Source organism: Diadema antillarum, unplaced genomic scaffold (assembly GCF_040938485.1).
Source record: "Diadema antillarum isolate AM-2024a unplaced genomic scaffold, OU_Dant_1.0 seq00001273_RagTag, whole genome shotgun sequence".
NCBI classification, from domain to species: domain Eukaryota; kingdom Metazoa; phylum Echinodermata; class Echinoidea; order Diadematoida; family Diadematidae; genus Diadema; species Diadema antillarum.
The window spans coordinates 437,631-454,415 of NW_027272054.1; the positions used below are offsets into that span (position 1 = coordinate 437,631).

General features: G+C 38.8%; 1 protein-coding gene across 1 annotated transcript in view; it reads left to right on the plus strand.

Moving 5' to 3' along the window:
- The first annotated feature begins 1,334 nt into the window (after positions 1-1,334).
- LOC139745514 (gamma-butyrobetaine dioxygenase-like) overlaps positions 1,335-16,785 on the plus strand; it is a 30,987-nt gene continuing 15,536 nt past the window's right edge. Inside the window, exons 1-2 of the mRNA XM_071655904.1 lie at positions 1,335-1,697; positions 10,168-10,478. Coding sequence (XP_071512005.1) covers positions 1,335-1,697; positions 10,168-10,478 — 674 coding nt within the window. The remainder of the gene's footprint in view (positions 1,698-10,167; positions 10,479-16,785) is intronic.

Below are 16,785 nucleotides of genomic sequence, written 5' to 3' on the forward strand. Positions count from 1 at the left end.
GTACTTGGTATAACTAATATTTACAGTTTTTTTTTTTTTTTTCAAATGAAAAAGTCTTGAAATCAACCATTCTCCTTTAAGCTGCTCCCTAACCTTGACATGTCCACCATGAATGTTGTTTGTGTGTTCTGATACAAAACACAAAATGAAATTGCAAAGAGATCTGTGATATGGACCTACGACACACACTGATTATTAACGGAGAAATTTCTTTGATCCCATCATCCACTACCGCCACTGACAGTGATGGTTGTGTAATCGTCCATCGTCATTGACTGTAAAATCGTTTCCCTCATTTCGGTCTTACTTGGCTGAGGTGCCTTTTCAAACTCAAATGCCACTGTATAAGCACCACTGATGGGGAGCAGTATACACTGCAAAAAGTGTTAAATAGTGAACACCGAGCTGGTGTTATATTTTCGGTGCTCATTTATGGTGTTAAATTATCACCTCCGGGTGTCATTTCCAAATTTTAAACTGTTTTTTGAAGAGTTTCTTAGTAACTGCACTTCTTGTTGATTTTTTTATTTAAACAAGACGATCAAGAATTTTACATTGAAATAGTAGATTTTTGAAAAAATGTGAAAATAAATTTACACCTCAGTAACACCAGCTGGTGTGGTCTCTTATTGAAGCTGGACGGGTGTTAAACCATTGATATTAACACCAACAAATATCAAATCAACACCATGTGGTGTCATTTTTGAATTAACACCAGTACAGTGTCAAAAATAACACCAGGTACAGTGTCAAATTAACACCACGAAGTGTCAGGTGAACACTTTTCAACACCATCACAGTGCATTTTCAACACCTGTGGGTGTGGTCCTTTATTGAAATTTGATCGGTGTTAGATTTAACACCCATGGTGTTAAATCTAACACCGATGTTTTTACAGTGTACCATGAGTACAGTACGCGCGCACTACACAGGGCACCACTGACACTCGTCATTGCGTCTTCATAGAAATATAGTCTCCTCCCTCAAATTGCCAACAGACGCACACCGCACCACTGTGGTAGACTTTTAACTGTCTTTTGCGTCAGCCTCCACACTAGTCAAACATCTTCAGCAACATGGCCGCATTTTGGGCCCCTCGAGGATTGAAGGAATCATTATGTAACATAGGTGTTTGGAAGTTCTCTCGTTTTTCGTCTGCATTGAACATTCGAAGACAGAACAGTCGTTACTTGCCTTCTTCTCGGGCTTCGTCCGCTACGAGCTGCGACAGTCAGCCGCAGAAATGCCGGACGAGGGTTCTCAATGTTCCAAACTTTGTTGGACGTCACAAAGTCGTATCGGCTTCGCTCGCTTCGGCTTCTCAGAGTTCCCTTATGCCATCCGACGTCCCCTTCTTGACAGAGGAGGAGATGTCAGTCCTGGACACTACTTTCGCCTCTGAAAGACTCCTGCATCCACGATGGGAGGAATATTCTGAATTCAGGCTTGCCAACGTCGAATGGTCTGATGTTGGTGACCGGGTTGAAGTAACATGGGCACGGGATGGACAGAGTGATGGTGGCATAGAGGTTAGCGGGGGTACCGCGAAAAACGCTTTTCCCTACAGCTGGCTGAGAGATAACTGTCGATGTAACGAGTGCTTCAACAAGTCTTCCAAGTCTCGATCGGTTGATCTGCAGGGGATCTTAGCAAAGTGTGGAGTACAGACGGTGAGGCGAAGTGAAGATGGAAAATCAGTAAGTTATCGTGTCAGCTCTGCTACCTTACTGTTTCAAGAATCCATCTTTATAACAAGTCCAGATTTTAAGTGGAATTCCACCCTATGTCTTAATTGGAAATTGGTTGGAATAGATCAGGGGAGTGAAATCAGCGAAGGTCAGAATCGTAGAAGTTGCAAAAAAAAAACGCGTTAATTCATAAGATTTGTATGAAATCAAATTAGTAGACTTTAAATTTCCCGGTTCAAATTTTATGACACGTCATAATTTCCGAAAACAATATGATTATGACATTATTGACCGATCAATATACATTTCCCCTTGTGAACCATTGCGATATATCATTTATTGTAAGACGTTCGTCATGTAACTTGCGTCGTGTGATGTGAGATTTTTTTCCCCATTTTCAGCGTCTTCTTGAAAACCTCATGAAGAAATTTCCCCGAACATGGCAGGTTTAGCACAACTAGTAGTGACTAGGGTGAAATGATCTCAACTTGTTTAATTGGACAACATGTTCGCCCCCTCCCCCACTGGGCCCAAACATAGAAATCCTTTAAAAATTCTATAAGGTAGTGCTGTGATCAGACAGGTGACTCCCTGGTGTGACTACTATGCCTACAATAAACTTCAATGGTGACTAGATTTATACTAGGTGTTACAATTACATTTCCCACTTTTGATCCTTAATAGTTCAAAAACTATACATCAAAATCAGATAACACTGACATTAATATGGGCAATAGCTAAATAGTGTACAAGTATGATGGACGTGATTTAAGAATGAAGGCATAGATCAGTTTCATTAAATTCACGATTTATTTTTAAGTTAGGGTTCAGATTTTACTCTATGTCAACACTCTGTACAAATTTTGCACAGGGGTCAATATTGATGTCAATATAGGAGTGTGTGGTTAACACCCAGACGATGGTACTGAACAATGGCCAGGGTTTGAATGATCTATTACAAATTCATGAGAAATGTCACTATCACAGCTAATCTTCATTCATCCTGAGATGTATTGTGTATGCAATGGGTGGCAATTGACGGTTAACACTGGAGGAATTTAATATAATATAGTCCCTACAGAATGTCAATATCTTGGCAGCAGCCGACCTTCAGCTAACCAGCAGAAAGACAGTAACTGACCCTCGGCATGCATGAAATTTGCTCGTACAGCTCGTCCACGCTCGCTCAAACTTGGCTGCAAGTAAATCGGACTTGCGTGCGCACCTCCTGGCAACTACGGGCGAGATACCTGGTAGGAACTGCCGGGTGAGTGTCATCTGCAGAGACCTCCGTTTAGCAAAATTGCCCCTTACAAGTCACAGGCAAGGCATGCCCGCAAAGGTGTGAGCAGGCCCTGAGCATGGTAAAAACAACTGCAGAGGTCCACGCAGAACACCAGGAGGAGGCTCGTAATGGCCGCTCCTTGCAGGCAACTCCTACGCAGGTAACACGTAATTGTAACGCAGGTACTTCGCAGTGCTCGCACGTCGTCCGCAACTAGAACGTAAGTAGAACGTAAGTAGCGCAGCGGGTAAAACGCACGCGAAACTAGCCCAGATTCTTGTCTTCCCGAAGTAATTATTCTGCGGGCTGGAAAATCCCTAAATGCAACAAACCCGCTTAGCTTGCCCGGAAAGATGTAACAGGAATAGCATTGACCTCGGCAATTCATCATGAATTATTAAAGCATTCGTATGTCTTGAAGCAGGAGACTATCAGCAGACCTCTGAAAAGATGGTATTCGTGGCATTCATACAAATTTCATGTCGATTGTTCAGGGCCATTGTAAGTACACACTCACAACGCATCATTGGCTCCTGTGTAAAGTTCAATTTTCTACAGAGGGTTCAAATTGGCATAAATCTAGAGCTTAACTTTGAAATTAATCATGGACTTAATGAAACTGATTCATGCTTTCATATTCAAATCACCTCAAACTTTACACTATTCAGCTATTACTCATATCAATGACAGTGTTATCTGATCAACTAGATCAACTTGATCAAATTGATCAACTATAGTTTTCGAACTATTAAGGATCAGAAGTGGGAATGTGGTGTTTTTTTTTCTTGCAATGCCTGTAGTAGTTACTATTTTGTATTTAGTAATTTTGCTGATATCAACGCAATTCTATGTTTTGAATTCCATATTTTGAACTCAAGTGAATTTATTAGAAATCTCTGCAGTGAATATGCTGTACAAATGAGATACAGCAAATTCAATAAAGGCAATTCATTTTTAATCTTAAAAAAAAAAAAACCCAGGAAATTCATTGCGAGATTAGTACATATTTCAATGATGGTGTTTAGAATGTCGGAAACACGAAAAGGACATAAATGAATAACTGAACTTACATACAAATTCAAAGTGGAAGAGCTATCGTATAGAAGCATGACATAAAACTGAGTCAATTGGCATAATTAAAAAAAAAACTCAAGAGATCTTCCTCTGTTCCCTACATAACCGTTCCCATTCCCAGCCCCCTCCCCCCACCTCCCAACAGTCTTGCCCTTAAGCAGCAGCTGCACACAAAATGCAAATGCAAGCACCTGCGTTAATAACATCAGTAATTGCATCATCGATATAAATTCCTCCTGAATTCCACAAATATTGCACATAATCGATATCTTGGATGTAAAATGATAAATGTAATCACCATAATACCATTTTACCGGATTAGGATATCACTATTAATCATAAAGGGAAGTTCTACAGAAGAGAAGGGGAAAGAAAATGAAACAAGATTAGGAGGAATCATGATAACAGCTCATAGATAACATATGTTAAACGTCAACAAATATTATAACATAAGTCATAAAACTGTCACATTTGTGAGATCCCAAAATGAAGTAAGGATTATGACAATGATAATGACTGTGAAGATGAAAATGAATATGATCATGAAGCTGATGATGAAGATGGGGATTATGTTATTGTGGAGATAATTAGTAACGATGATGAAGATGATAGCATTGGTGGTGGTATCTTCAGTGTGGTTTTACTCCGGCTCTCTAAATTCCAATTAATGGATATGATTAAAAGTTCTAATTGCAAATATATTGAAAGAATTAACATATCGAATTGTCCCGCATTTTGCAGCGGTAGTCGTTTGCCAGTTCATTCGCACTATACCAGTTCGTAATTCCACTTTGCGCGTGAGCAGAAAAAGGTCATTTGTACCAACAGGCATTCTGATTTGCAAATTCACTGAAAATTGTACAGACAGACACTCCTAATGATCTTACAGAGTTGGTTACTTTATGCAATGATACACTTAGTTGAATTTTGGACAAACATGTACCTTTAATTGCCAAGACTGTGTCATCTCATCCACAGGTGCCATGATTTACAGATGATGTAAGAACACAAAAAAAAAGAGAAAGAAGGAAAACTGAGAAAAAAAAATGGTTGAGAACGTAATCTCCTCTCGATTATGAGAATTTCAAACCTGCTCGTAATAGAACTCTATTTGTTATAAATAGTGCTCGTCGTACATATCACTCTCAAATGATCAAAGAAAATAGTTCAGATCAAAGGTGTCTCTTCCTTGCTACTAAATTACTGCTGAATGTGACTAAGCTTCATATTGCAATACCTCACTAGATTGATAGGAGGACATTTGTTGATGATCTGGGAGAATTCTTCTGTGATAAGATAGTAAAAATTCATTCTCAGATTGAGTCATCTGTAGATGATTGGGTTTGTCCTTTTGATGTTGTAGATTTCCAGACTTCACACGATGCAAACTTCAATCATTTCAAAATGTTATCTTTAAGAGATGTTGAGAAATTAGTTTCTAGTCTGGGTAAAAAGTCCTGCTCTTTGGATCCTATGCCAACAAACCTTGTTTTGCATTGCACAGAGTCACTCCTCCCGGTCTTTACTAAAATCATCAATGTGTCTCTCTCCAGTGGTCTTTTTCCATTTGAGTGGAAACTGGCACTAGTTAGGCCACTTCTCAAAAAACGTGGTATGGAATTGAGTTATGACAACCTAAGACCAGTCAGCAATTTACAATATAAACTGGTTGAAGGAGCTGTTACTCAGCAGATTTTGGAACACCACAGGGTAATGACTTGTTTCCATGTATGCAGTCGGCATACAGGCAGTTTCATAGCACAGAAACGGCCTTGGTTAAGATCAAGAATGATATTTTATTGGCGATGGATAATAAAAAAGTAACATTCTTGGTACTACTCGATCTAAGTGCTGCATTTGACACTATCGATCACGGGATATTGTTGCGGGAATATATTACATTCATCTTTTGGCATGAGTGAGTCTGTCCTTGCATGGATTGAGTCTTATCTTTCTGACAGACAGCAAAAGATCACGATAGAGGATGTAATGTAGAATTTCGATGTTCCGTATGGGGTGCCTCAGGGTTCAAGGGTATTACTGTTTCCCAAATGTTTCCTGTCATTATTATGCTGACGATACACAGTTGTAGAGGAAGCAACAGCTCTTACGCTGTACCACACTTTAATCCAAAGTCACCTTGACTACTGTTGTACTCTGTGGATGAATAGCAATTCAGTGCACTTAAGGCGATTGCAGATAATACAAAACAGGGCGCTGAGAATCGTGTTGCCAGTTGATAATCGTTTTAACCGCCAAACATTATATAGTACACTTAAAGTTGACTGTTTAATTGATCGTTGGAAAAAGCAAGAATTGATTTTCATCTTCAAACTGCTGAATAATTTTCTACCAGAAAGTTTATGTGAACGTCTCGAGAAAAGAGTAAACCACTATAATCTACGTAATCATGAAAATATTCTTAACCTCCCTAAGCCCAAATCGTCTATTCTTAAAAATAGCACTGTATATTCGGCATCGAGATCATTCAATACATCACCAACAGAAGCACGATCCTTAACTTCAATTACTGCATTTTCAAGAGCAATTTCGCACATTTCCTTTGCTAATCATTCTACCTGATTATATCACATTTTTTCAAAGTACACAATGCTTATGTAATTACTATCTCCCAATAACTTGTCACATGTTTGATTTTCCCCCTTTTTCTGTCTGTACTTACACAGTGTATAATACTCTGTGACTTTTTTTCTTCTTTTTTTCTAGCGTTCGTTTGTAATGATTATTTTGTGTTTTTTATGTGCATTCTCTTCATTGTACGATTTCTATGTTTTGTTATCATTTCACGGCCTTGCTGAAAAACAGTTTTATAGCTGACAGCAGGCTTTTTACCGTGGTTAGAATTAATAAATTCAATTCAATTCAATTCCTTCAGTCCTGATGGTGAAGAACACATTGACGGTATTTCGAACTTAGAATCTTGTATTACCATATGTCCGTTCTTGAATGTCCAAACATAAGTTAATGCTTAATGATGGGAAGACTGAGTTTCTTGTTGTTGGGACACCAATACAAGAAGCAAAGCTGGATATTAATAAAATTCAGTTGGAGATTTGGAAGTAAAACCATCGAGCTCTGTGAAAAACCTGGGTGTATGGCTTGATTCGCTTTTAAACATGAAGAAGCATATGCCGACCACATGCAAGTCTGCTTTTTATATATTGCATAACTTGCGTCACATTCGTAGATATTTGAGACTGGAAGACGCTGACACTCTTGTTCACGCATTCATTAGAAGTAGACTTGATTATTGTAATGGGTTATCGTTTGGCTTACCAGATTCACAGATAACCAAGCTTCAGGGTGATCAGAATGCATGTGCGAGACTTGTGTCCAGTTCGTCAAAAATTTTCACATATTATTACACCTGTTTGATGAAGTTACATTGGTTACCAGTAAGGCAGAGAATTGTATTCAAGATTTTGTTACTTGTTTATAAAGTACTGCGTGGTCGAGCGCCTGGTTATTTATCAGAATTAATATCAATGAAATCACATTCATATTCTCATAATTTACAAAGTACACAGGATAGTTGCTTCTAAAGCAACCTCACTTAAAAGCAAAAGTAACTTTGGGATTGTGCCTTCAGTTGTGCTGCTCAAAAACTTTGGAATAAATTACCTGAGAAAATGAGGGAGGCCCCATCACTTGCTGACTTCAAATATTTGTTAAAGACTTACCTTTTTTTCAGAAACCTTGGATTAATTTGTTACTTTTTGTGTGTGTCTAATCAGTAATCTAATATCTGTTACATTACAACGCAGTAGAGTATCTTTACATAGTAGCTGCGCTATACAAATTTGTCTAATTATTATTATTAATAACCTTTGAATTTCCATTTGGTCACTCTTCTTTAGACTGCAATACCAGAAAAGGCAACCATAAGAATGGTTCTCTTGATGACGACAGCTAAGGCAGCGGGCGGGGAAGAAGAATATATTTTTTTTCTTTTTAACATAAAAATAAGGATTTTAGCTTCCTCACTTCAAATGAAGCCTTTGCATGACCTTTTGTCAGTACTTGTTTGATTTGTTCTTCCCAGCTTAACCACTGATCGATTATGACACCGAGATATCTGTATTTTGGAACAATTTCAACGACTGACTTTTAATGACAAGTGGTATTAAGACAACACTCCGTCTTTTTCTGTCATCAAGCACGATTTCCTTTGTTTTCTTTTCATTGAGTTTGAGATAGTTGCAATCGCATCACTGTACAAAAGAGTCGAGTGTTCTCTGATATTTTGTTTCCTCATCAGTCCAATTATAACCGTGTCATCAGCGTATTTCAAAATGCTCGTGTTCCCGTAATCAGCTTGACAGTCATAATTTTAAAGCATAAAAAAGATGGGGGACAGGACACAACCTTGAGGAGAAGCGATATTAATTGATATTGGGGTGCAAAAGAACAAGCTTATGCCAGCTCCACGGGCAGCCGTCTTGGGTAAGGGACCAAGTTATACCCTGTATACGATATGTATTAATTTGGGTAATAATAATAATGACAACAGTAATACCTTCTTCTTATTTGCTAATGTTATACATTACAGCCTCTAAGCGCTTTGCAATCATTCTAATAACACTAATCACAAGATACTACAAAACAAATTATGTAAGTAATGTACAGTAAGTATGCAAATTGAACTCTTTTCCATTATACACATGTATCTGTATACTTGGTGGTGTCGGTGTCTTTAGTGCCTAGTTCCATTGTATTTGACCATTCTCTGCGTTTCGGGGATTCAATATCAATACGACCTTAAAAAAGTGTGCTAGGGCGTCAGCTTGGTGTATAATTGAGATTTCGTAAGTTGGCTAGTCAAATTGACAGTGCGATCATTCACTTTTGAGGGTTTTGGCCTTCTTTTTTGATCAGTCGAAAATGTATTCAAATCTGAAATATTACCATTCAAGTTCATAGAAAGTACTCCAACTTCGCGAAGCGGTCATTCAATACGCGGTTAGCGAGACGAGGAGGTATAATATTATTACGCAATACTGTTTTCCAGTATTCAAATTCGTTTCGGCGCAATCTATTTAACACTTCAAGCACTAAAATCAACACGAGAGTATTCTGGTCTAATTTCATAATCATTAGCAAATCATGTGTTTATAGTTTGTGCTCTACACCAGTTATCGCGCCAATGTCTATTCCATGTTTTCATTTATTTTTGGATAGGTTGGATACATACCATTCCAGACTTTATGAAATTACGCATTCCAACATTTTCATTGGGCCTTAATGCATAAAAAGTAGCAATTGCTTATGCTACTCTTTTGCTTGAATCCATATGCATAAAGATAAACAATTTTTATTGCTTGCGAGGAAATGCTTTTGCTGGCAAGCACAAGCAATGAAATAGACCAAGCAATACTTAAAAACGTATGAAACGGACATTCATTGCTTGATCTTGCTAGCAATTGCTCACGTTTTTCCAAGCTCTGTAAAACGAGCTTCAGCCTTTGCTTCACTAGAACGTTCGCTTTTAAGCACCGTGTTCATATTCGTAAAAGAATAGCCAAAGGTGTGCAGGAGTGGTATAATAAATCAACAAGGAATATTTCCCAAGATGTACCAGAAACTTTTTCGTTCGAACAAGGGGAATGTCCAATGGTCAGCACACAAAATGTGATGAGAAACGAGTAGGATGTATGACATCTGTGGAGAGCTTGGAGAACTTTACTGTTATAGGGCCTTTCTGTTTTTGGACTTCTCAGAAGTCCCTGATTCGAGTCCCGTACATTTTTATGGGTGCAATGAAGGTGCCCAAAATCAAGACACTTTATCGTCGAGTCTATAGTCCTTCACAGGTGTTGTGGTTGCTTTATACCAACAAACACGCATTGCTTCCTTATAGCGGCCTCTTAAAAATTAAACAAACAAATCAAATCAAATCAAATCAATTTCGATTCAATTAAGGAAATTCCACATCTTTTTTTAACATAATGAAAAACTACTGACTTTACTCCTCCATAGGATATTATGGAGAGTCGTATTCATCTACTATTTTATCAATATAAGAAGCCGAGGATGTATTTTTCACAACGAAAAGTTTTCATTGACTTAAACCAGTCTGCTTTTGTTAACATTGCTTTCCAGATGACAATACAATGGAAGGATGGCCATGTAAGCCACTACCCAGCTACCTGGCTTCGCTGTAATGTTTTCTCCGAGTCGGACCCCGACCCTTATGCCGACGTGCCACCTCAGTTGTGGGATGCGGCCACGTGCCGGGATCGAGTTCAAATCTTCGACTTCAACGACCTCCTGACAGACGACCGGGCCCTCTTCGCACTCCTGTGCGAAGTGAAAAGACTTGGAATCGCCGTCATCGAAAACGTCCCGCAAAAGATTCAGCAGCTCCATCGTTTGGCGGAGAGATGTGGCTACCTGACCCCTTGCAACTACGGGTATAATATATCCTTAAAATATAGGTTTTCCCGGTCAATTTCATACTTTTGTCATTCAAGTTCCTATTCCGAGCATTAGATTTCACGCATTCCACGCTTGCAGCACTGAGTCAGCAATCAAATTCAAAATCCAGTTATTCGAATTCACTATCCGAGCATTCAAATTCACTATCGGAACATTCAAATTCACTATCGGAGCATTTAAATTCACTATCGGAGCATTCAAATTCACTATCGGAGCAAATTTGAGAGAGGAGCACGCATTTCATCAATAAGCATTCAAATTCATGTCAAGCTGGCGACGGAATCTCGTCGGTCATTCAAATTCGTGAAAAGGCAACCATGTTCCCAATACAGGGCCCCGTTTTATCAAAAGATAAAATTGATTTTAAATTTCCTTACCACACAGGCTGCCATAGACTTACAGTTGAAATCAACTATATAATCAATTTCAACTCTTCATAAGACAGCATTCAATTTCAAAGAAGTCGTGAATTTAGTTAGTTTGGGGACGTGTATGCATGTGTTTTTCATTTGGCTTTGGATATAATTGGGATTTATGATGATTATTTCTTTTGCAGTAGAGGTCCACCTGTTAATCGAGAATTCGCTTAGCCAAAAGGAATATAAAGGCACATGTCCCTCGGATTGGACATAAAATGGAGGTCCCATGTGTAGAGAGTCACAACTCATGCACGTAAAAGATCCCACTTAATTTTTTCATCGTAAAGACACGAAAGAGCAGGGTGTTTAAGGTTTACATCCAACTGGGCCCCATATGGAAGACCAGCTATTGCAGCTGATTATGGGTTATCAAGCCATCTTCTTTGATGGAAAATGAAACAAACAAGCAAACATTAGGCACTGTATAGACCTACAAACGAGCATAATAAGGAGGGTTGGTCGACACCTTCGAGGAAAAAAAAAACAACAATTTCGACTATATCAAAACTGATACATGAACATTTTGTCCGTCTTATTTGTTGAGTATTGCTGTCTTATTGGTTTACTTTTGCGGGACTATGTGAGATCATCGTGTGTCAGTTTGTCTTAAAATTGATGAATTGTCATTGTGTGCAAGTTGGTATTGGGGTGTTGTCAGCATGCAGTATCATGAAGAAATATGATTAAATTGTCGTTGTATTGTTTGAATGCACTGCTGATTGGACATTGCAATTTGAAATTTATTGAGATGAAAAACAAAGAATACATGAACAGAGAACAATGTAGAACCTGTAAACAATCGTAATCACACTATATACAAACCTTCATTAGCTGTGTTGGGCTTTTTTTCCATTCTTAAAAATTTTACTCCATTTTCGTTGTTAAATTGATTCCACGAAGTAGGAACTTGATGAAAAAAAAGGGGAAAATGAAATTGAACGCTCCAAACAAGCTCATTGGGACTATCACATGACTTTCGCATGAATTTAAATGCACAAGTTGGAAAGTCGGTGTTCGCATTTTGAAACTGAATGCCCAATCGTGAATTTGATTTCACTAAGACAAAATAGCACGCCCATAAATAAAAATAATTTCTAGGAATCTGAATTTGAATACCCTAGTATATTTTCGCGTGCGTGCGCTGTGTGAATTTGAATGCACATTAATAAATTTAAATGACAAAAGTATGATTTGACCGGGAAAACCTATAATCGGCGGGTTGATTCTGTGAAAAGCGCAATTCCGCTTCATGCGTAGTACACTAGAGTAAAAACAAGTAAACGTCGACCTGTGATGTGGTACAGAGGTTAATTCATCGAATTTTTGTGTGAAATCGCACGTTCAAGTTTGTTGTAATAAACGTATTCACGTTTTTGAAGTCCTTATACAAAACAAATTTGATAAGTTAAGCTGCCACTGACCGGTCATGCACACATTTATTTTCCATTCAATTCCCCATGTTGAAACAAACCTCTGGAAAGAAAACGTGCATGTTTCACATCCTAATGCGTTCATGCTAATTGAGAAATAATGACGAATATGGGTGAATGAGTTTTAGCAAATAAAAGATTAATTTTAACACTGAAGAAACAAAGCACCCTACAGTATAGTCATATTACACTCCTGGTAAAACACACACATACATGCATACATAAACACACACACACACACACACACACACACACACGCAAACACACACACACACACACTTGTTCTTCTTTGTCACGTTGCATACACAAGTCATGATTTTTATGCTGGTGTTGTCCGCAAGAGAGTTCTCCACTGAGTGCGGTCGGCTGCTATTCTTGTAGCGCCAACGATGTTTGTTCCCGTGCACTTCCTGATGTCTTCGAACCAACTTACTGCTGGCCTACCCTATCTTCTCTTCCTTTCGACCATCCCTTGAATGATTCTTTTCTCAAAGCATTCATGTCTTGTGACATGGCCAAAAGGGCTAGTTTCCTCGCTATGATATTACAAAGCAGTCTCTTCTCAGAGCCAATCTGTTCCAGGACACATGTGTTGGTTTTACGCGATGTCCAAGACGCTCTCAGCACTCTCCAGTAACACCAAAGCTGAAAGGAATCAATGGTTTTCTTTTCTTCGGTGTTCATGACTGGCAGCCGCTGGGCAGCAAAAGCTGTTGACTTAAGAAGTCGAATCTTCAGTACTGCTGGTACCTTGCTCTTCCATATTTTTATATGCTTTGAACCATGTTTCTGGCGATGGCAGTTCTCCTCTTTATTTCTTGGGTGCAGTCACCTTTAACGTCGATAAAAGAGCCAAGGAACTCAAAGCTAGTGGTCTCTTCAATGGCATTGTCATCTAGTTTGAAAACTTCACCATGATCCTGCCTCTCATCATCAATGACCATTATGTTTGTCTTTTTGGTGTTCAGCAAGAGTCCATTTGCCTCACTAGCTGATTTCACTGCTCCCATGCAGGAGGTCCATTAATTTTGCTCTTTTCTACGACAGCATACAATGGTAGTGTCATGCTGCATGCCATCTCAGATTTGTAATCCGTTGACTGCCAATCCTGATACCTCCTTGGAAGTCTTCTAATGCTTCTCTCATTATCATTTCAGCATATATTTTGAGAGAGAAGTTGCGGTGACAGAATACAGCCTTAGTTGCCTGACGCCTCGGCCAATATCGAACCACTCTGAATCCCCCTGCTATGTAGTTATTACTGCAGATTCCTGGGCTTGATAGAGCTTACTAATGAGGAGCACAACGTGAGCTGGGAACCCCATTTTTAATATTATATTCCATAGAGATCTTGGTGGGCTACACAATCAAAAGCTTTACTGTAATCGATGAAACAGAGATACAGTGGCATTTTGTGGCCTCTGCACCTCTCGAGAGTAATATGTTCCTAATGTTAACAATTTGGTCCCTGGTACCTCTTCCAGCTCGGAAACCTGCCTGTTCTTCAGCGATCTCTCTGTTCAGCTTTTTCGTTTCTCTCTGTTCAGCTTTTTCGTCATCCTGTTGTTGATCATTTTCAAAAGCACCTTGCTTGCATGGCTGATGAGGCTGTTTCTGCATGTAGTTGGAGCATTCCTCCAGGTATATAGCCCTTCTTTGGCAATGGGATGGCTTTGCACCAGTCGTCCTGCAGTTCTACTTCCCTCCATATCTTATCACAGAGCTTCCACATAACATGGACACCGTCTTCCCCACTAGCTTTCAACATCTCTCCTGGGATATCATCAAAACCTGGACAGACAACACAAATTAACAACTTAAAGGGATTTTAAAGTATTGGTGGAGATGAGGATTGGGCTTTTAATCTTTTGCGAGGTACCAAGAAACCACTTATGAAATAGTCCAGAGCATACCGTTCTAAGAGGAATTAATTTTGTTGTTGTTGCTGTTTTGGTGTTTGGGGTGGTTTTTTGATGAAAATCGGTTTTAGTATGACTGAGACATCCACAAACAAAGTAAAACAAAGCTATCGTAATAAAAGGTGAGTCAAACCTTTTATTAGGAATGCTCTGTTTTTGGATATCTCGGCCGTTTCAAAACTAATTTTGATCAAATAAACTTTGAATTCCTTTTAGAATTACATGGTCTTTCACATTTCATACAAGAGATTTCTCATCATCTCACCAACGAATGTTAGATACATAAAGTTTGGTTTCAATCAAAACTATGCGATCCATTTAAACCTCGAATACATATATATATCATAATTAAACCAACGAGGATAGAGTAAAGGGAAAATAACTAGACAGAAACGAACACGAGGAGATATAGATGGGATACCTGAATGAAGAGAAGTTACGAGAGAAGAAAATGGATATTTACAGTTTGGAGCTGTGTTATAATCATTGACAAAAATATTACCTTATGTTGTTGGTGTTGTTGTTGTTGTTGTTGTTGTTGTTGTTGTTCATTTTCCTTCTGTGAAGATGGCTGGATAGCCCATATTCAGCTACACTAAGCTGGTCTTCCATGGGGTCCAGTTGGTTGTGTGGTGGGACCACTTCACCGGGTTAGACACCCTGCTCTTTGCGATGAATGAATGAAGCGGGATGTTTTACGTGCATGAGCTGTGACTCTCTCATACACGGGACCTCCATTTTATGTCCTATCCGAGGGACAGAGTGTTTTGCCTCTTGCTAGAGGGGACGGTATGTTTACACACAACATTGCTCAGTCCAGACTTTGTTGTGAACACATAGCATGAAATGAAGAATACAGTAGACAAGATCATGATTATGATTAATTTTGTAATATGTAATATGGAACCGAACTAGTAAGCTATAGTAAACTGTAATTCGAATGAAACAATGCGTGGAGTTTTTTAAGGTGATTTTTTAAACACTGGAGGAAAACAGTACGTCTAGGATTATCAGACAGGTCCCCAGTGCCTCATAATCAATCCGTAGAAAGAGCTCGACAGAGTTTTATTAAAGTTGGGGCCTACACATTATGTTTGTATTACTTTAACATTGCGGTTTTGCCTTTTGACGTTCGCGGTTTTGCGTTTTGACCTTCGCGGTTTAAAATAGGTTTCCTGATAATGTGAGATTTTGATGAACCCCTTCTGGATTTGGGTCACTTATGGAAAAGATTTCTTCCTGTAAACAAAGCCAATGTCAGCTTAAATTGGAATAAACGGTTAAATTCTATAGAATGTAAATGTATAAATACAGGATTTATTTTCCCTACGGACTTGTAACAAAGCGTTTCATTGACCTGCTCCCTCTCACTGCACTGTAGGTATTGAATTCACGTGTATAGAATTGTTGGTAGGCGGGCTAAAGCCTCCTGCAAGATTTGTAGTTGCTGAGGGTAACCTTTGTGAACGACGCATGCATAAGATCTGAATACATTTCAGAACCCATCTGTTGTGATTGGGTATCCGCTTTCTCTCGCTCTCCCTCAGTCCGTCTCTCACCTGGGTGCTACGATTCACATTCATGAATCTTGTTCAGAGAATTTATATGATAGAAATATACATTATTTTGCTATTTTCGTCTATAATCATTACCCTGAACCTGGTCATAATTCGTATTATGCAATATCTACAGCTCCAGCCTGTATGCATTCGATGTCAAAAGCAGTTTCAAATGATGCTCGAGAGAGGATCACAGTTCAATTCTGGACCAGTTAATATATATCAAAAAAGAAAAAAATAAGGCTTAATTATGAGCATAACCATTAATCAAATCAAATTTTACTATTTTCTTTTCTCACTGCTGTGTAGGCCTACAGTATTAATGGAAATTATAAGGTTATGACATCAGCACACTCATTTGTATATCAATATCGACTGTTACTGTAATCAATTGATTTGCAAAAAAAAAAAGAAATTTTCAATTTTCACGACTTCCTCATCTAATCGCCCGACTCTGATAACGCTGTCATTGTTGTCCTCGTTAATAGTTTGTCCATTTTCTGTTATCAAGTTCTTTCTGCACGCGTCCGGAATTGTCCTTTGGTTGGCAGTGGTATAACACATGTCTGATGACTTTGTACGAAAAGTATCCCTGTAAACTACCATTGATTTAGGGGAGGTGATGTGAGGTGATCGGATCCATATTTATTTGCAGATTTCAATATGCCGAAATGATCCATAAGTCCACAGGGGAAGAAAAGCATCACGCGCTTCTCCGAATAAGCCAGTTCGGAGATAGCTCATGTGCTCATGGGTACGAAATGACCTTTCATTTTTCTCATTTGGTTAGTTACTTCACTCGATTCAAAGCGACATGCTTTTCATCTTGGATGAAGTGACAAGCACCATCTATAGGGATTACATGAATAATTATTATGTAATCTCAGTGAATAGAAAGACCAACCGGTTTCTCAGTACAAATGACCTTTTTCTGCTCATGCGCAGACTGGAACCC